Source organism: Salvelinus sp. IW2-2015, linkage group LG4q.1:29 (assembly GCF_002910315.2).
Source record: "Salvelinus sp. IW2-2015 linkage group LG4q.1:29, ASM291031v2, whole genome shotgun sequence".
In the NCBI taxonomy this organism is placed as follows: Eukaryota; Metazoa; Chordata; class Actinopteri; order Salmoniformes; family Salmonidae; genus Salvelinus; species Salvelinus sp. IW2-2015.
In genome coordinates this window covers 28501373-28521498 of record NC_036842.1, presented here as the reverse complement: position 1 = coordinate 28521498, position 20126 = coordinate 28501373, and the positions used below count along the sequence as shown (strand labels likewise).

The 20126-nt window shown below is 43.3% G+C and overlaps 1 protein-coding gene and 1 pseudogene across 1 annotated transcript; one reads left to right on the top strand and one right to left on the bottom strand.

Annotated features, from left to right (window-relative positions):
* Positions 1 to 1887: 1887 nt before the first annotated feature.
* LOC111961784 (acetyl-coenzyme A thioesterase) lies at positions 1888 to 14256 on the top strand. The gene is made up of 12 exons (XM_023984309.2): positions 1888 to 2458; positions 3143 to 3168; positions 3340 to 3346; positions 3448 to 3699; positions 6034 to 6211; positions 6411 to 6530; positions 6630 to 6900; positions 7654 to 7737; positions 7885 to 8018; positions 8098 to 8226; positions 8338 to 8464; positions 13819 to 14256. Exons 1-12 carry the CDS (start codon positions 2131 to 2133, stop codon positions 13957 to 13959), a joined length of 1797 nt encoding a protein of 598 aa, XP_023840077.2. The 5' UTR covers positions 1888 to 2130; the 3' UTR covers positions 13960 to 14256.
* Positions 14257 to 14809: 553 nt separating this feature from the next.
* Positions 14810 to 16604, bottom strand: LOC111960881 (zinc finger CCHC domain-containing protein 9-like; annotated as a pseudogene).
* Between the last annotated feature and the right edge of the window lie 3522 nt (positions 16605 to 20126).

The following is a 20126-nucleotide window of genomic DNA, read 5'->3' as shown; positions in this document are numbered from 1 at the left end:
TATATATAGTGATTTAATAATTCTCAGTAAGCAATGTCCAACTGATGGCCCCATGTCCCCTACAAGTTAGAATGACACTCCATATCACAGGGTCTCTGCTAATAAATGTTTCAAATTTGAATAAAAAGTCTGTATGAATGAAGAAAACACCACTTACAAAGATAGCTTCCAATAGGAAATTAGATCAGTGATTCTTGAAAGCTGGGACAATCCTTTTCCGACAGGGAAAAATGTTTATAGTTGAAAAATATACATATCTTGTTGCATTATTTGAGCTTAACATTTTAATTTAGGGGAATCTATGAGGGAAAATATTTTTTGGGGATATTCTCAAAATACTGGTGATATTATTAATTTCCATGTTGGCTCTGTGCATGGAAATACCCTTGTCCGGAGCAAAGGATACCAATTTCTAACTCTCCCAAAAAGGGTTTAAAATTCTAAAACCTGTCAATAATGGATATGAACAGAAAAATTATCATATGTAGTTTCTTGCAATAGCCCCATTTGACTTTAAATAATATTTCTCTCCAAATGTTGATTCCTAAAAGATGTGTTGGGAGATTTGGTTAACTCCATCAGATTTGCCTATAACCCTAAATTAATCAGAATTGAGCAGGGTCAGCCATACCGTAAGGACCCCTTTTGAATAATCTAATTTTAGAATTAAATAATCAAGGCATTTAAACACTTGTTGAACAAGAATTGTACAATTCTGACGGAGTGTGTCTGACGGAGTGTGTCTGACGGAGTGTGTCTGACGGAGTGTGTCTGACGGAGTGTGTCTGACGAGTGGTCTGACTGGAGCGAGGGGCGGAGGTGTGTCTGACGGGTGTCTACGTAGTGTGTCTGACGGAGTGGTGACGCGCGGACTAGGTTGGGATGTGTCTGACGGAGTGTGTCTGACGGAGGTGTCTACGAGTGTGTCTGACGGAGTGTGTCTGACGGAGTGTGGTCTACGAGCAACGGGATGGTCTGCCGGAGTGACTGTCTGACGAGTGTGTCTGACGGAGAGTGTGTCTGACGGAGTGTGTCTGACGGTGTGTCTGAGTGTGTCTGACGGAGGTGTCTGACGGAGTGTGTCTGAGTGTGTCTGACGGAGTGTGTCTGACGGAGTGTGTCTGACGAGTGTGTCTGACGGAGTGTGTCTGACGGAGTGTGTCTGACGGGGTGTGTCTGACGGAGTGTGTCTGACGGCAGTGTGTCTGACGGATGTGTCTGACGAGTGTGTCTGACGAGGTGTGGTCTGACGGAGTGTGTCCTGACGGAGACCTGAATGTGTCTGACGGAGTGTGTCTGACGGAGTGTGTCTGACGGAGTGTGTCTGACGGAGTGTGTCTGACGGAGTGTGTCTGACGGAGTGTGTCTGATGGAGTGTGTCTGACGGAGTGTGTCTGACGGAGTGTGTCTGACGGAGTTGACATAAATCCAGTTAGTTGCATTTTATGAGAGAAATGTGGAGGTTGTTCCTTTACATGGTGTGATAGCTGATACTTTGGTCTATCTTCAAGGTCTGCTTGCTAGCTAGCATCCGAAGTTGTATGTAAAAAATAAAAAACAAGCTGTATGATTTAATTTTCTCTGTTTCTCCTAAAACTCCATGATAAGGTAGGCTATAATCATCCCTTGTAGTTACTGCAGTCTGCAGATAGATATTATTGGTCTATTCTGGGGTCACGAGTACTATCAGCACACCGGGCTGTCAGAGTCCATCTGTAGTGTGTGTTATGTATGTGTGTGCGCACGCACGTCTGTGTACCAGCCAAGTCTCAGGAATGTAGAGGATTGTGTGTCATATCATATGACTGAGTTTAGCGCTGTTTGGTGACAGTTTCCTGTCCAGTTTTCCATCTCCCTTGCCAGACCCCCCAAAGTCGGAGTGTGTCATCAAATTGAGCGAGAACTATGATTGAAACTCATTGCCACAGTGTGTAACGGTGTGTGTTTACGTCATAGGGCTTAGAGCCGCAGATAAGATTTACCACAGATAAGATTTACAGACGGAGAGAGGGAAGGAGGGAGGGACAGAGTGGTGTTACACTGCCATCTCACTCACTTGCTCTCACTCAGGGACTCAGATAGGCTGGTATACTGATTTTCTCTACACTTACTCAGAGAAGCAACAGGGTCATGATGACCCAAAGCCTCCAGAATGGCTTCACTCTGGACAACCACTACCTCCAGGATCTGAAGGGGCCTGTCCCTGTGCCCACTCAATATGCTCCGAGCCTGGGTGTACACCGGGGGTCATGCCCTGTGGAGCCCCATAAGGACCAAGAGATCCAGAGGCATCGGTGTGCTCAGGCTGCTCCTCTCCTGGGTTCATGTCGTGTGCAAACCCCTGCTCCTATGGAAGTCCAGATGTGTCAGTCTATACAGCCATGCCATGCAGATCACCAAGGAGACCTGAGTGCTGGGCAGCTACTCAAATGGATGGACACAATCGCCTGCCTCGCTGGTCAGTATTGTGTGTGTGTGTGTGTGTGTTTCCATGCAAAGAAGACAGAAAAGTAGACGATGTAAAGTTCATGGAAACTTTACACTGCTATTCCCATCTGTATCTAAATATCAGGTGGAGAGTTTCCTCTGGTGTAAATGCTGAGCAAATGTTAACAATATAGAGACTAGGAACAGTGTTAGAGTTCAGGAATAGAAACTGATTAGATGTCAGGGGTAGTATCTGCCACCTCACACACACACCCCCACACACACCACCTCAGTTACACAAGTAGGGTGTGTGTGACAGAGCTGACCTTCAGTGGCCATTGCTGGACAGACAGGGTAACAGCAGTGCACTGACCCCTCACCTCTAACATTCCCTACGTGTGTGTGGTGTGTGTGTGTGTGGTGTGTGTGTGTGTGTGTGTGTGGTGGTGTGTGTGTGTGTGTGTGTGTGTGTGGTGTGTGTGTGGGTGTGTGTGTGGTGTGTGGTGTGTGTGTGTGGGTGTGTGTGGTGGTGTGGCGCGCACGGCACAATCACACACTAATAAGAGATTTATTGTTTATCCCCCATGAGGATGTTTAAGGATTGGCATGTCATGTATTGTGTTCGGGCCACAGTTGGAGAGATGAAACATAGATACTGTAAAATATAAAGATTAACAATGTCAGATAACTTTGTTGTGTGTGTGTGTCCCTTTAGCTGAGCGTCATGCTGGATTGGTGCATGTGTGAACACTATCATGGATGAATCCAGTTTGAAGAGCACTGGAAGGTACGCGTCAATTCAATCAGTCAATCATAATTGCATATACGTTTTTAAATATTTTTATGTTGTTTTGAGGGTTGGTCAGGTGTCACCATCAAGTCTAAAGTCGAACAGAGCGTTCACTGCACTAGCATGGAGGTAAGATAACACACATGCACACGCCACACACACACTTAAGCAATGCATGTACAAAGTTTATATATCATTGCTTAGTATAATATAACATTGTGTGTGTGTAGGTTTGGCCAAATCGTGGTGTTCAGTGCAGGATGTTGAGGGAAAGGTGGAGAGGTTGGTATGTTTGTGGCCTACTCCACTTTGTTGGAAAGCCAGCGGGACCACGAAGGTGTTGTTGCGGCCAGTGGAGGATCTGTGTTCTGCAGAGGAGGAGCTGAGTATTCACCGCATTCCTGGCCTCAGAGAGCGAGACTTTCGCTTTACAATGAACAGACCTTTAGTACCTGCTACAAGACTACCACCACTAGCCAACGGTCAGTCTCTCTGTCTATCTCGCTCTCTTTCTCTAGACTCTCTCTCTGTATTTCTCTCTCTCTTTTAGACCTTCTCTCTCTAACCCTCCTCTCTCGCTCCCTTCTCACTATCTGTGTGTGTGTGTGTGGTGTGTGGTGTGTGTGTGTGTGTGTGTGTGTTGTGTGTGTGTGTGTGTGTGTGTGTGTGTCAGCCTGGGATATTATATCGTTATCTTGACTTAGGTTATCTTGTTCTGAGAGGAACTATAATTGCCCCATGAACTCATTTTCAATGGGCAAATATAAACAAATAAATACCTTTGTAGCTGAGAAAGAGGAGAGATAGAGAGAGTTTGTTTGATACAGTGCTCTGATGGAAAGGGCGAAGAGTCAGCAAGAGGACAGAGAAAGACATCCACACTCACATACACACCAACACAAAGAGAAGAGCCAACATCTTTTTTTCCTTTCAGATCCACTGGGCACAAACTGGTTGAATCAACGTTGTTTCAACGTAATTTTTCAATGTGTTTTGACGTGAAAACCACGTGGGGAAGAAAAGTGTTTCTAAAAACACTAATCAATGTAAACTGATGTTGTTAGAGTGAAATTTCAACCACAGTATTATGACATCATGGTAACCACATTTCAAAATACAAAAACCTTGTATAAATTGTACTTTTAAAACAATGTCAGATTTTCTAAGTTATATCCACTATCCAGACAAAAACTATAGGCTGGGCAGCACCTCCTACTGGAAAATGTATCTATCTACAGCTACATGTTGGTCTCACATCCAAGGTATTAACTAAGCCCAGCTGTTATATCTGTTACCAATGTGCTATCGTGAGAATGATTGTCGAAAGATCTCCACTTAAAAACAAAATAGATTCACTGTTACCATCAAAGTCATTCCAAAGGGCAGGTTCAACAGAGCAAATGAAATGTGACCATACTTTATCAATCATCAATGATGCTATTTAAGCCTATATAGCATTTACAAAGACATCAACAGGAATTGTTTGATTGAACCCAGTAATCAACTAAAAATAGACAATACAATAGGCCTAGGGTTTCAAGCTTGATTTAAAATGTAGTGATATTGAATTGTGTTTTATTGTCAACGCAACCATATATCAACATTTGAAGGATATGTATCGTCTGCTTGGATAGTTCCATCTGAGCCACTGACTTAGTCTGGCTTTAATTACAGTTTGTCTACAAATTAATAATTTATATGTTGGAGTCACGTCTCCATCTCAACCAAAAATCAAAGTTAGAGAATAGGACTAAATCAAATCAAACTATATTTGAAGTTCATTAAGAGTTTGATTTGATTTAGTCCCATTCTGTAACTTAGATTTTTGGTTGAGATGGAGATGTGACTCCAACATATTAATTATTAATTTGTAGACAAACTGGAATTAAAGCCAGACTAAGTCAGTGGCTCAGATGGAACTATCCAAGCAGACGTTATGTGTTGACAACCAAACATAATTCACAATCACTTTTAAAATACAATAAATAGTGTGTTAACTTGTTGATAAGTTAACACATGTTATATTAGATTCATGTCTCCAACTCAACCAAACATAACAGTGGCTCAGATGGAACTATCCAAGCAGTAGATATGTCTTTTTAATGTTGATATTTGGTTGCGTTGTCAACCAAACACAAATCAATACAACTTTTGTAATAGGGCAAATAGCCTAAAGTTATGTAACATTCAACCTTAAAATGCGTAACACATCCATGGCCACATTTTGAGGTTACTATGACTATACATATCTTCTTATGTAATAATATAAATCATGCAAGTTTAAGATAGCGGGTCTGTGGAGATCTTCACAATTGCTGTTATAATCTGCGCAATATCTCAAACAGCATGATCACTTGCACCATGATGTACTTTTAATGTAATCTCAACTGGAATCCAGGTCATTTGGTTCTGCTATTAGATGAAGTACAGTGATATCACATTAATCTGTTGAATAAATAAACTAAATATCTGACATTTTATTCCCAATTGAACTTTGCTGTGCTTTTAAATGGTTGAAAATGTGGTGATAACACATTTGGAAATTCAACCAACCTTTGGCTGTCTTTTTGAGTGGGTGAATATAGGTTGTAAACTCATTGATCAACGTCTCAACCAAATATTACCCAATTATCCACGTTGAAATGACGCAGTGTGCCCAGTGGGTTATCTATGTGTAATGCTCTCTGTAAGAGCCACATGATGAAACAACTTACATGTCTGTCTGGGGGCTATTGCTGAATTGGTGATTAGTTGTACTAGACGTGTCATTGCATCTCTTTTTAATCCCCATGTCTGTACCTGTACCTCCACATCAGGTAACTATTCCTCTCCAGGTGTGTGTAGCAGGAGAGACCCGCTGTCTGCTGTGTCCACAGAGTTCACGCGTGTAGAGAGCATCGAGCTGGTACTGCCTCCACATGCTAATCACCATGGCAACACCTTCGGAGGACAGATCATGGCCTGGATGGAGAACGCAGCCACAGTGGCAGCCAGGTAGACACACACACACACACACACACACACAGTGCACACACACACACACACACCACACACACAACCACACAACACACACACACACACACACACACACACTCACACTCACACTCACACTCACCTCACACTCACACTCACACATGCACACACTCACACATGCCACACACGCAACTAACCCTCTCTGTCTCTCTCTCTCCAGTCGTCTGTGTGGCTGCTTCCCCTCTCTGAGGTCTGTAGACATGTTCCGCTTCAGGGGTCCTTCCTCTGTAGGAGACAGACTGGTCTTTAAGGCTGTGGTCAACAACACATTTAACAACAGGTAACATGTCTAGTCATCTGTCTTACCTTTCAGATAATGGGATCCTATGGAAATGTAATTAGCACAGTATTTAAAATGTGTGTGCGTCTGTGTGTATAGTATCGAGGTAGGTGTCCGAGTGGAGGCCTATAACTGTGAGGAGTGGACCACGAACAAACCGCGTCACATCAACAGTGCCTTCCTCATCTACCAGCTGGCTAACACACCTGGTGACGTACCTGCCTTCCCCCAAGTCACATACACCACCCAGGACGGGGAGAGGAGATATCTGTCTGCCATTGTCAGGAAGAGAATACGCATGGCTAGAAAGCACATCCTGTCCTGTAAGGAGGAGGCTCCTCTCTCTGTCCCCTGGGATAAAAGCAATCAGGTACTACAACCATGTAATGAACATGACACTACCAGCACCCATTGTTCTAGCTAAGCTAGCCTTGTTACCTGACTGTTCTTGCATTCAACCACATTGCTGCCATGCAGTGGTGTAAAGTACTTAAGTAGTACTTTAAAGTATTTTTACTTAAGTATTTTTGGGGCGTATTTGTACTTGACACGACTATTTATATTTTTGACTAATTTTACTTCACTACATTCCTAAAGAAAGTAATGTACTTTTTACTCCATACATTTTTCCTAACACCCAAAAGTACTCGTTACATTTTGAATGCTGAGCAGGACAGGATTATTGTATTTTAAAAGTGATAGTGAATTAATGGTTGAATTCGCACACTTATCAAGGGAACATCCCTGGTCATCCCTACTGCCTCTGATCTGGCGGACTCACTAAACACAAATGCTTTGTTTGTAAAGGATGTTGGAGTGTGCCGCTGGCTATCTGTAAATTACCCTGGTTTGCTCAGTATAAGGAATTTGAAATCATTTATACTTTTACTTTTGATACTTACGTATATTTAAAACCAAATACCTTTAGACTTTTTCTCAAGTAGTATTTTACTGGGTGACTTTCACTTTTCATTTTCTATTAAGGTATCTTTACTTCTACTCAAGTATGACAACTGAGAACTTTTTCTACCACAGCTGCCATGCCAGATGACAAGTTGGTTGAAGCTGAGGTACACTCATTATTTCTCAGCTGACTGTCTCTCTCTCCTATCGCCCCCTGCAGGTGTATCTGGGCTATAACAACGTAGCAGCTCTGACTGTACTGGCTGGGAAACAAGACTGGGAAGCCAGCAGCATCAGTGACAGAGTAAGAAACACACAAATGCTTGAACGGAGGCAATTTATGGCAATTTTGTAAAGGAGATTCTCTGTCCTTTTTGGAGTTGGACACCATTTTGCTTTTACGTTGTCCTTACTTACCTTACAACTTACTGTTGTATGTTTGTGTATCCAGGTCGCTGTGTATGTCCATGAGGAGGTGGAGCTGCTTTGTGTCCAAGTTCAGATGGAGGTCATGACCTCTGCCCTCCATGCATTCACATTACTGGCTGACCTCACGCTGCGACCTCTTTGGGACAAACACTACCTGTAAGTATGACCGACACAGAGCTTTATGTTCATTAAACTAACTAAACCTTTAACCTCTCACACCCCCTTCTTTCTGTAGGAGCTGTGAGGAGGTGGAGAGGGCGGATGAGGAAGAGACAGTATATCACATTAAATGCCCCCCCATCAATGGAGGCAAGAGCCGCGACTTTGTGTTCCTGCTATCAAAGAGGCAGCCCTGCAAAGACGGGTAAGGTTTCCTTCAGAATAATGTTTGTGTGTGTGTGTTCCTGTCTTCCACAGTGGTGATGGTTATGTGATCATTCTGATTTCTGTAACTATATGTGTGTTTCTTCTACAGTGACCCCTATGTGGTGGCCCTGAGGTCTGTAACTGTGACAACAGTTCCCCCTGTGGAGGGTTTCCTCCGTAGCGAGGCCAAGTGTGCCGGTTTCCTCATCCACAGTCTGGGACTCAACAGCTGCAAGGTGAGGCAGACACACCTACACACTGACTGCCTACGACACTCCCGTGGACCTCCGTGTAGTCTTGCTTTGTATGATTTTGTTTTGGCTTTCTCATTTGCCTAGTTGACACACACTACCTTCTCGTCAAGGTCTATTCCTATCTAGTGATGGGAAGTTTGGCTCATTTTACTGACTTTGATCTTTTTGAGTCTTTCAGTTAAAAGAACAAATCTTTAAACTCATTTTGTTCATTTGATTCAGTAAGACCCAGTGCATGCAAGAGCCCCTACCGGCGAACGATGAACTGAAACCTCGAGTCATGAGTCTACAAGCCTCTCAGTCACATCTCAGTCACCAGAAAAGGCTTATTGGCGCTGTCATTTGTGACAGTCTTGCAAAATTTTGCTAGTCATACATATACGATTATTCCTTGATTCCTTTGAAACGAGGTCTAGTTGTGGCCACAACAGGACTAGATTGTGAATGATTCTTGGTGTCGTGCAACTGCTTGACTGCTGTGAGGGTGATAAGCACAATATCGTTTGCGAACTGCAGAAGCCCCCCCAAACGATTCAATCTCCAGTTCGAGTTTGTTCAGCAGAGGCTGTGTATGTTTCGCTTCGACAAAGCTGTGTCCATCATAACATTCCATAATCAATTAATTGCATTCATATTTGCACCATGAGATCAATTATCAGTTCTAAACATGTATTTTTCTTCTCTATGCTACCTGCAGCATGGCCTATTGTCCTACGTGCATATGTGTCAGACAGTTGTTGGTGAGAGCACGTCTCCAGAGCCACTGAGCTGGAGGAGCGCTTATCAATCCTGCTGTAGAATTCATTGCAGCCAGCAGGTCAAACAAATTACTACGGCCAGCAGGTCAAACAAATTACTACGGCCAGCAGGTCAAACAAATTACTACGGCCAGCAGGTCAAACAAATTACTACGGCCAGCACGTCANGGTCAAACAAATTACTACGGCCAGCAGGTCAAACAAATTACTACGGCCACCAGGTCAAACAAATTACTACGGCCAGCAGGTCAAACAAATTACTATAATGAATGTGTTACTCAGAAAAACGAATCAGGACTCTCGATTCAGTAAAAAGCGTTGTTGGCGAACTGCACATCACTAACACGCACACATACACGGCAGAGGCCATTAACTCCTACAGTCCCAACCCTGACACCGGCACATTTTGGACTTCTAACCCCTTTAAAACATTGTGTGTTTGAGCTACAGACTTCTGGGTTGGATTTGTCTATTTTTTTCTGCATCCATAGGTACCAACTACTAGTCTGTGTGATTAACGGAGGCTGAGTTAGAGAGGTGTTTGTGAGACAAGGGCGGATTCCGAAGGGGCCAGGACATTTTACAAAAACGTCTGTAGAGTCCGAGTGGTTTGCGCTACAAACTATTAAAAGCTATCTATGAAAACCTGAGACTCCCTCGAGATCACACATGTTTTGCTCTATGACTCTCAGAAGCCACACAAGAGTCATTAGAAGGTAAGGGGTTCCTCTACGTAGAAGATCATAGGAAATCCCAGGACATATCAAATAAAATCAAAGTTTATTTGTCACGTGCGCCGAATACAACAGGTGTAGACCTTACAGTGAAATGCTTACTTACAGGCTCTAACCAACAGTGCAAAAAAGGTATTAGGTGAACAATAGGTAAGTAAAGAAATAAAAAGACAGTGAAAAATAACAGTAGTGAGGCTATATACAGTAGGGAGGCTATAACAGTAGCGAGGCTATATACAGGCACCGGTTAGTCGGGCTGATTGAGGTAGTATGTACATGTAGATATGGTTAAAGTGACTATGCATATATGATAAAGAGAGAGTAGCAGAAGCGTAAAAGAGGGGGTGGCGGGTGGTGGGACATAATGCAGATAACCCGGTTAGCCAATGTGCGGGGGCACTGGTTGGTCGGGCCAATTTGAGGTAGTATTTACATGAATGTATAGTTAAAGTGACTATGCATATATGATAAACAGAGAGTAGCAGCAGCGTAAAAGAGGGGTTGAGGGGGGGCACACAATGCAAATCAAATCAAATCAAGTTTATTTTATATAACCCTTCGTACATCAGCTAATATCTCAAAGTGCTGTACAGACACCCAGCCTAAAACCCCAAACAGCAAGCAATGCAGGTGTAGAAGCACGGTGGCTAGGAAAAACTCCCTAGAAAGGCCAAAACCTAGGAAGAAACCTAGAGAGGAACCAGGCTATGAGGGGTGGCCAGTCCTCTTCTGGCTGTGCTGGGTGGAGATTATAACAGAACTATGCCAAGATGTTCAAAATGTTCATAAGTGACAAGCATGGTCAAATAATAATCATGAATAAATTTTCAGTTGGCTTTCATAGCCGATCATCAAGAGTTGAAAAATAGCAGGTCGGGACAGGTGGCGGTTCCATAACCGCAGGCAGAACAGCTGAAACTGGAATAGCAGCAAGGCCAGGTGGACTGGGGACAGCAAGGAGCCATCACGCCCGGCAGCCCGACGCACGGTCCCAGGGCTCAGGTCTCCGACGAGAAGAAAGAGAGAGAGAAGGAGAGAATTAGAGAGCAAGATTTTCAAAATGTTCATAAATGACAAGCATGGTCAAATAATAATCAGGAATAATGTCAGTTGCTTTTCATAGCGATCATAAGAAATTGAAACAGCAGGTCGTGGACAGGTAGGGGTTCCATAACGCAGGCAGAACAGTTGAAACTGGAATAGGCAGCAGGGCCAGGCGGACTGGGGACAGCAAGGAGTCTCATGCCCGGTAGTCCTGAGTATGTCCTAGGGCTCCGGTCCTCCGAGAGAGAAAAGAAAGAGAGAAGGAGAGATTAGAGAGAGCCAAGATTTTCAAAATGTTCATAAATGACAGCATGGTCAATAATAATCAGGAAATAAAAGTCAGTTGGCTTTTCATAGCCGATCATTAAGAGTTGAACAGGTAGGGGTTCCATAACAGCAGGCAGAACATTTGAAATTGGAACAGCAGCAAGGCCAGGTGGCTGGGACAGCAAGGAGTCATCATGCCCGTTTGCCGTGACGTATGGTCTAGGGCTCAGTGTTCTCCGAGAGAGAGAAGAAAGAGAGAACGAGAGAATTAGAGAGAGCATACTTAAATTCACACAGGACACTGGATAAGATAGGAGAAGTACCCCAGGTATAACCAACTGACCCTAGCCCCCGACACATAAACTACTGCAGCATAAATACTGGAGGCTGAGACAGGAGGGGTCAGGAGACACTGTGGCCCCATCCGATGATACCCCGGACAGGGCCAAACAGGAAGGATATAACCCCACCCACTCTGCCAAAGCACAGCCCCCACACACCTAGAGGGATATCTTCAACCACCAACTTACAATCCTGAGACAAGGCCGAGTATAGCCCACAAGATCTCCACCACAGCACAAACCAAGGGGGGGCGCCAACCAGACAGGAAGATCACGTCAGTAACTCAACCCACTCAAGTGACGCACCCCTCCTAGGGACGGCATGAAAGAGCACCAGTAAGCCAGTGACTCAGCCCCTGTAATAGGGTTAGGGGCAGAGAATCCAGTGGAGAGGGGAACCGGCCAGGCAGAGACAGCAAGGGCGGTTCGTTGCTCCAGAGCCTTTCCGTTCACCTTCACACTCCTGGGCCAGACTACACTCAATCATATGACCTTACTGAAAGATAAGTCTTCTGTAAAGACTTAAAGGTTGAGACCGAGTCTGCGTCTCTCACATGGGTAGGCAGACTATTCCATAAAAATGGAGATCTATAGGAGAAAGCCCTGCCTCCCGCTGTTTGCTTAGAAATTCTAGGGACAATTAGGAGGCCTGCGTCTTGTGACCGTAGCGTACGTGTAGGTATGTACGGCAGGACCAACTCGGAAAGATAGGTAGGAGCAAGCCCATGTAACGCTTTATAGGTTAACAGTAAAACCTTGAAATCAAGTTTCAAGTTTATTTTATATAGCCCTTTGTACATCAGCTAATATCTCGAAGTTAGAAATCAGCCCTTGCCTTAACAGGAAGCCAGTGTAGGGAGGCTAGCACTGGAGTAATATGATCAAATTCCGGGTAGTCCGGGTAGCCATTTGATTACCTGTTCAGGAGTCTTATGGCTTGGGGGTAAAAACTGTTGGGAAGCCTTTTTGTCCTAGACTTGGCACTCTGGTACCGCTTGCCATGCGGTAGTAGAGAGAACAGTCTATGACTGGGGTGACTGGGGTCTTTGACAATTTTTAGGGCCTTCCTCTGACACCGCCTGGTGTAGAGGTCCTGGATGGCAGGCAGCTTAGCCCCAGTGATGTACTGGGCCGTACGCACTACCCTCTGTAGTGCCTTGCGGTCGGAGGCCGAGCAATTCCCGTACCAGGCAGTGATGTAACCAGTCAGGATGCTCTCGATGTTGCAGCTGTAGAACCTTTGAGGATCTGAGGACTCATGCCAAATCTTTTTAGTTTCCTCAGGGGGAATAGGCTTTGTCGTGCCCGCTTCACGACTGTGTTGGTGTGTTTGGACCATTCTAGTTTGTTGGTGATGACACCAAGGAACTTGAAGGTCTCAACCTGCTCCACTACAGTCCCGTCGATGAGAATGGGGGTGTGCTCGGTCTTCCTTTTCCTGTAGTCCACAATCATCTCCTTAGTCTTGGTTACGCTGAGGGTTAGGTTGTTATTCTGGCACCACCCGGCCAGGTCTCTGACCTCCTCCCTTTCGGCTGTCTCGTTGTTGTCGGTGATCAGGCCTACCACTGTTGTGTCGTCTGCAAACTTACTGATGGTGTTGGAGTCGTGCCTGGCCTTGGAGGCGTGGATGAACAGGGAGTACTGGAGGGGACTGAGCACGCACATCTGAGGGGCTCCAGTGTTGAGGATCAGCGTGGCAGATGTGTTGCTACCTACCCTCACCACCTAGTGTCTATAATACTGCAATAAGCTCACATAGTTGCTGTCACAAACTCCAAACAGTTGTCACTCACTAGTTGGATATTAATTTCCCAGAGCAAACCATCTGTACTTACAGCATTCTTATAAATTATTTTTTCTTTTTTCTTTGGCGTATCTTTTTTTATTGACATTTTTCAATAAAATTCATGAATGCAACTGTTTATTTCAAATTGGGTTATACTTGTAGCCCTAGTTTCCTGAAAAGAAAATGGTGGAACAATTCATTGTGAGGCTAAATATAAAGTCATGCAGATAAATGAAAGTCATTTAAATGAAATCTGATTTTTGCTGAGGTCTCGGGACTTATAGGGTTAATAAGCACAGTATAATAACTTGTTAGCTTTCATCACGTCTTCATTAGCCCTCCATAGACCTCACAATTCATAAAATGTTAACACCAGGTGTGCATGTCTTATTTTGTGTTCCAGGTGTGTTACTACAACCAGGTGACGTCAGGTGTTTTGCCGTATGTAGCAGGTAACCTGGCAGGCTGGTCCAAGTCTATGGAGGAGACGGCTAGCGCATGTACCACCTTCCTGGAGAGAGACCTCGTCACTAGCCTCTTCTGACTCACACACTAAGCATGAGTCTGTGATGGTGAACTGACACAGCAGCACAGATTCTAACAATATAGAAATGTCCATGGCTGCTAATACAGGTGTTACATTTATAGTTACCCAAAATGTATTTGTGATGTTTATGTAACAATTCAGAGCAAATTTAGCTCATGTATGTTGTGTAGGTCTTATTTCATGAATTCTTCTATAAATATTTCAGATGTTGATGCGAGTAATGTACAGTAACATAATGATACTCATAATGATAAAACCTATTCTGTAAATAACAAATAAAATCTATATGTTTTACTTTAGATTTTTCTCTTTGACAGCTGGGGATGGAAGAGAGAGAATACACTAAACAGGAAACACATAACAAAGAGGGCTAGCAGACATAAACACATCTTTAGATACAGGAGAGGACAGAGGGACTGTTTAACTCCTCCTTTATTAAAAGGAAATTCATCATATACAAAATAAATTCATAATATCAGTTGAACTTATCATATCATTCACATAGATCCAACACACCTCTCCTTCTCCTGTGACATCAGACCAAGGCACTACTCGGGCTGCTCAAGAACGTTTGGGGGAAATGTGTCGTTCAGTACAAGCCATTACGGAACATAGCAAATGTTTAATCGAACTGAACACACCCCTGTTAGCTGGTGTACAGCACACCACAGTCTCCAGTCTAATCTAGTCTAGTCCCATCCATATGAATCATATGCATTCCAAAAACACAGTCCACGTTGTGAGAACACAGAACTCTTTCAAGAGAAGCTATCAATTTCCTCTGACTATGGATCTGTGGATGTTGTTTTTTTAAAGCTCTGAGCGAGAACAGTGACCTTCATGGATTTAGTCCTGGGATGTGCAATCTGCTCTGTGCTAGTCAGTCCTGTCCAATCTGGTGAGTCCTTTGGGTTGATTGGCAGGTCAGAAGACCACTACCATGGCCTGTTTGGGAAGGAGTTTCTTCACAGGCACGTGCACTTCCTCATGGTCAGCACTCATGTTATTGAACAGCCAGCCCAAGGTCACTTGGTTAGCTACAGGAGTATTGGACAAACACACGTCAGTCAAGTAACATCTTGGAGTGCATTAAGGACAGAAACTGTACAGAACTTTCCGATAGAAATAGATGAAATAGAACAGACTAGAAGGACATACAGATAGAAATATATTGTATAGAGCTGACAAGAGAGGGATATTCAGAGAGAAATATATTGTAGAATATGTTACTAACATGCAGCCTGGTACTCAGGACAGTACTTCTGGAAGTGTTCTACTGAACCACACACAAGACAACATCCTTCTACAGATAAGGAGAAGAGACAATGTTATGGATTGTCTGTTTGATGTATTTGCATAGTTTAGTACTGTGAGAGTGTGTGTGTGTGTGTGTGTGTGTGTGTGACTACTGCACCTGCGGTGTACAGTCCTTTGGGGTTGTCTGGGCAGGACCTGGACATGTGACCAGTCTTACCACAGATGAAACTCTTGGCATATGGGCATTCACCAGAGAGAGGGAGATCACAAATGAGTCAGGAGCCGCAACAAAACAGCACACGATTCTACCATTCGTCTCAGACAACACACACACTCACACATAGGTACAACAAACAACACACTGATGGATACATACTCTCCCCCTCTAATATCTCTCCCTTCCTAAGCCCCCCCTTCTCTCTTTTTCCTTCTTATACGATAGTGCGACAGCTTATTGAGGCACACATCCAGGGCTGGGTCTATTTTAGCGTGGCAGCTTTAGATCTCGTGTTCAGTGGATCCACAGATGTCCCTTCCCATATCCTGTCTCTGTCTGCCTCTGGGACAGTCAGCCAATCCATAGCCAGGATTCCTACAGTTAAAACACAGATGGAGAAGGGGAGACAGAGAGACAGAGAGGGAGAGAGAGAGAGATAAGAAGGAATGAAGAGATAGGAGAGGTTGTGTGTCACTATGTCCTATAGTCCAATGTGAATTATTGGGGTAGCCCCGACTGGGACTCGAACGTGCTGTTTAGATTTCTTTTTGCCCGCGCTACAGATGGCTATATCGGTCCGCTAATACAGGACTAGTAAAGGCCCAGTGCACTACTTTTGTGAAATAATATTTTTCTTATAATATATTTTTCTTAAAGTTGCACTATGCAGAAATCGCTACAACTTTCTTGGTTGCTAAAATTCTGATAGTTTGCCTAATTTCAGTTTGTGACAAAATAAGCTAGTATAGTGTAGAGAATCAATCTAAACCACTGTGAAATATATTTTCCATAACCAAAAATATTGTTTTTTTTCAACTGTTTGAAGCTGGTGTACAAAACCTAAAGTAAAATATGCAAAAACAAAACTTAAGAACGGGAAGCATAGAAATAGTACACAAAGAACAGATCTACCACTTCTTAGACTTGCTTTCAAGTAGAATGATAGATTTCTAACTCACATTTCTATGTGAATTTGGTCAGGTCGCCCAAAAAGTTACATATTGCCACTTTCATTTCTGATTTCTCAAGCGGTGCTGCAGCACCCTCAGCACCCCTGCCTCCCACAGCTGTGTCAACCTCCTCTCCCTCCTGTTCTAAGCTGGCTCCCGGGTGTGGCCTCAGCAGGTTTGTATTTGTGGAAGTTGTTGGCTCTGGCCCATCGCGTCATGTCTCAAACACCTGGGGTACACAAATAGAGAGAGATGAGGGAGAGACAGATGAGAGAGATTAGAGAAATGTCCCTCTAGAATAACAAAGGCAGTGATTTATGATTTTTTTTTGGAGCAGAATGTATTTCACAGCATTTCAGAAACTGATACATTTAGTTAAATAATGTGATCAGAATAAATGTAGCTTGAATAAACTATTGCTGCGTTCCTTTGCTAGTCGGAACAAGGTACCTGAAATTTCCGACTTGCTTACAGCTGGAACGCAGTACGTGTATACGGTAGTGTAAAGTACTTAACTCTTGGCGCACGGATCCCTTTAGCGGGACACTTGTCATCAACAACCGCTGAATTGCAGAGCGCCAAATTCAAAAAAAAATTGCTAAAAATATTTATATTCATGAAATCACAAGTGCAATATAGCAAAACACAGCTTAGCTTGTTGTTAATCCACCTGTCATGTCAGATTTTGAAAATATGCTCTACAGCGAAAGCAATCCAAGCGTTTGTGTGAGTTTATCGATCACTAGACAAAACATTACGAACAGCTAGCAGCAATGTAGATTGGTCACGAAAGTCAGAAAAGCAATAAAATGAATCGCTTACCTTTGATGATCTTCGGATGTTTGCACTCACGAGACTCCCCGTTACACAATAAATGTTCCTTTTCTTCGATAAAGATGATTTTTATATCCAAAAATCTCCATTTGGTTTGCGCGTTATGTTCAGTAATCCACAGGCTCGTGCCGGTCATGAAGGCAGACGAAAATTCCAAATAGAATCCGTAAAGTTCGTAGAAACATGTCAAACGTTTTTTATAATCAATCCTCAGGTTGTTTTTAACATAAATGATCGATAATATTTCAACCGGAGGGTAAACTATTCAATAGAAGACAGAAATAAAATGTTGAGCTACAACTTTCGAGCGCAATAACTAATCAAGGACACTGACGCGATTTGATAAATCTCGCTCATTTTTCAGAATAAAAGCTTGAAACTATGTCTAAAGACTGTTCACACCCTGAGGAAGCCATAGGAAAAGGAATCGGGTTGATATCCCTTTAAATGAAGGAAAGGCAGGCAATGGAACAGGGATTTTTCAAAATAAGAGGCACTTCCGGGTTGGATTTCCTCAGGTTTTCTCCTGCAAAATCAGTTCTGTTATACTCACAGACAATATTTTGACAGTTTTGGAAACTATAGAGTGTTTTCTATCCTAATCTGTCAATTATATGCATATTCTAGCATCTGGGCCTGAGACATAGGCCATTTACATTGGGAACGTTATTTTTCCAAACATTAAAATTCTGCCTCCTAGCGTCAAGAAGTTTTTAAGAACTTTTAAAACCAGATACTTTTAGACTTTTACTCAAGTAGTAATTCACTGGGTTACTTTTACTTGAGTCTATTAAGGTATCATTACTTTGACTCAAGTATGACTATTGAGTAATTTTTCCACCACTGTACTTAAGTACATTTAAAACCAGATACTTTTAGACTTTTACTCAAGTAGTATTTTATTGGGTTACTTTTACTTGAGGTACGCTATGAAACAGGTTTGAGGAGTTGGCGAGGTAACTTTGGTGAGCTCAACTCAGGATAACCGGTAGCATGAAAGTGGCTCACCTTTTAGCAAGGAATACTAAACATATACAGTGGGGAAAACAAGTATTTGATACACTGCCGATTTTGCAGGTTTTCCTACTTACAAAGCATATAGAGGTCTGTAATTTTTATCATAGGTACACTTCAACTGTGAGAGACGGAATCTAAAACAAAAATCCAGAAAATCACATTGTATGATTTTTAAGTAATTAATTTGCATTTTATTGCATGACATAAGTATTTGATACATCAGAAAAGCAGAACTTAATATTTGGTACAGAAACCTTTGTTTGCAATTACAGAGATCATACGTTTCCTGTAGTTCTTGACCAGGTTTGTACACACTGCAGCAGGGATTTTGGCCCACTCCTCCATACAGACCTTCTCCAGATCCTTCAGGTTTCGGGGCTGTCGCTGGGCAATACGGACTTTCAGCTCCTCCCAAAGATTTTCTATTGGGTTCAGGTCTGGAGACTGGCTAGGCCACTCCGGGACCTTGAGATGCTTCTTACGGAGCCACTCCTTAGTTGCCCTGGCTGTGTGTTTCGGGTCGTTGTCATGCTGGAAGACCCAGCCACGACCCATCATCAATGCTCTTACTGAGGGAAGGAGGTTGTTGGCCAAGATCTCACGATACATGGCCCCATCCATCCTCCCCTCAATACGGTGCAGTCGTCCTGTCCCCTTTGCAGAAAAGCATCCCCAAAGAATGATGTTTCCACCTCCATGCTTCACGGTTGGGATGGTGTTCTTGGGGTTGTACTCATCCTTCTTCTTCCTCCAAACACGGCGAGTGGAGTTTAGACCAAAAAACTCAATTTTTGTCTCATCAGACCACATGACCTTCTCCATTCCTCCTCTGGATAATCCAGATGGTCATTGGCAAACTTCAGACGGTCCTGGACATGCGCTGGCTTGAGCAGAGGGACCTTGCGTGCACTGCAGGATTTTAATCCATGACGGCGTAGTGTGTTACTATTGGTTTCTTTGAGACTGTGGTCCCAGCTCTCTTCAGGTCATTGACCAGGTCCTGCCGTGTAGTTCTGGCTGATCCCTCACCTTCCTCATGATCATTGATGCCCCACGAGGTGAGATCTTGCATGGAGCCCCAGACCGAGGTGATTGACCGTCATCTTGAACTTCTTCCATTTTCTAATAATTGCGCCAACAGTTGTTGCCTTCTCACCAAGCTGCTTGCCTATTGTCCTGTAGCCCATCCCAGCCTTGTGCAGGTCTACAATTTGATCCCTGATGTCCTTACACAGCTCTCTGGTCTTGGCCATTGTGGAGAGGTTGGAGTCTGTTGAATTGAGTGTGTGGACAGGTGTCTTTTATACAGGTAACGAGTTCAAACAGGTGCAGTTAATACAGGTAATGAGTGGAGAACAGGAGGGCTTCTTAAAGAAAAACTAACAGGTCTGTGAGAGCCGGAATTCTTACTGGTTGGTAGGTGATCAAATACTTATGTCATGCAATAAAATGCAAATTAATTACTTAAAAATCATACAATGTGATTTTCTGGATTTTTAGATTCCGTCTCTCACAGTTGAAGTGTACCTATGATAAAAATTACAGACCTCTACATGCTTTGTAAGTAGGAAAACCTGCAAAATCGGCAGTGTATCAAATACTTGTTCTCCCCACTGTATATATTTTTAAATTAGGCAAGTCAGTTAAGAATAAATTATTTACAATGACGGCCAAACCTGGATGACCCTGGGTCAATTGTGAGCCGCCCTATGGGACTCCCAATCACGGCCGAATGTGATGCAGCCTGGATTCAAACCAGGGACTGTGGAGATGCAGCGCTTTAGACCTCTGCGCCACTCGGGAGGCCAATATAAACGAAACTTCAAAGAATTTATAGAGTTAGTCCATATAAGGAAGTCAGTCAATTGAAATGAATTCATTAGTCCCTA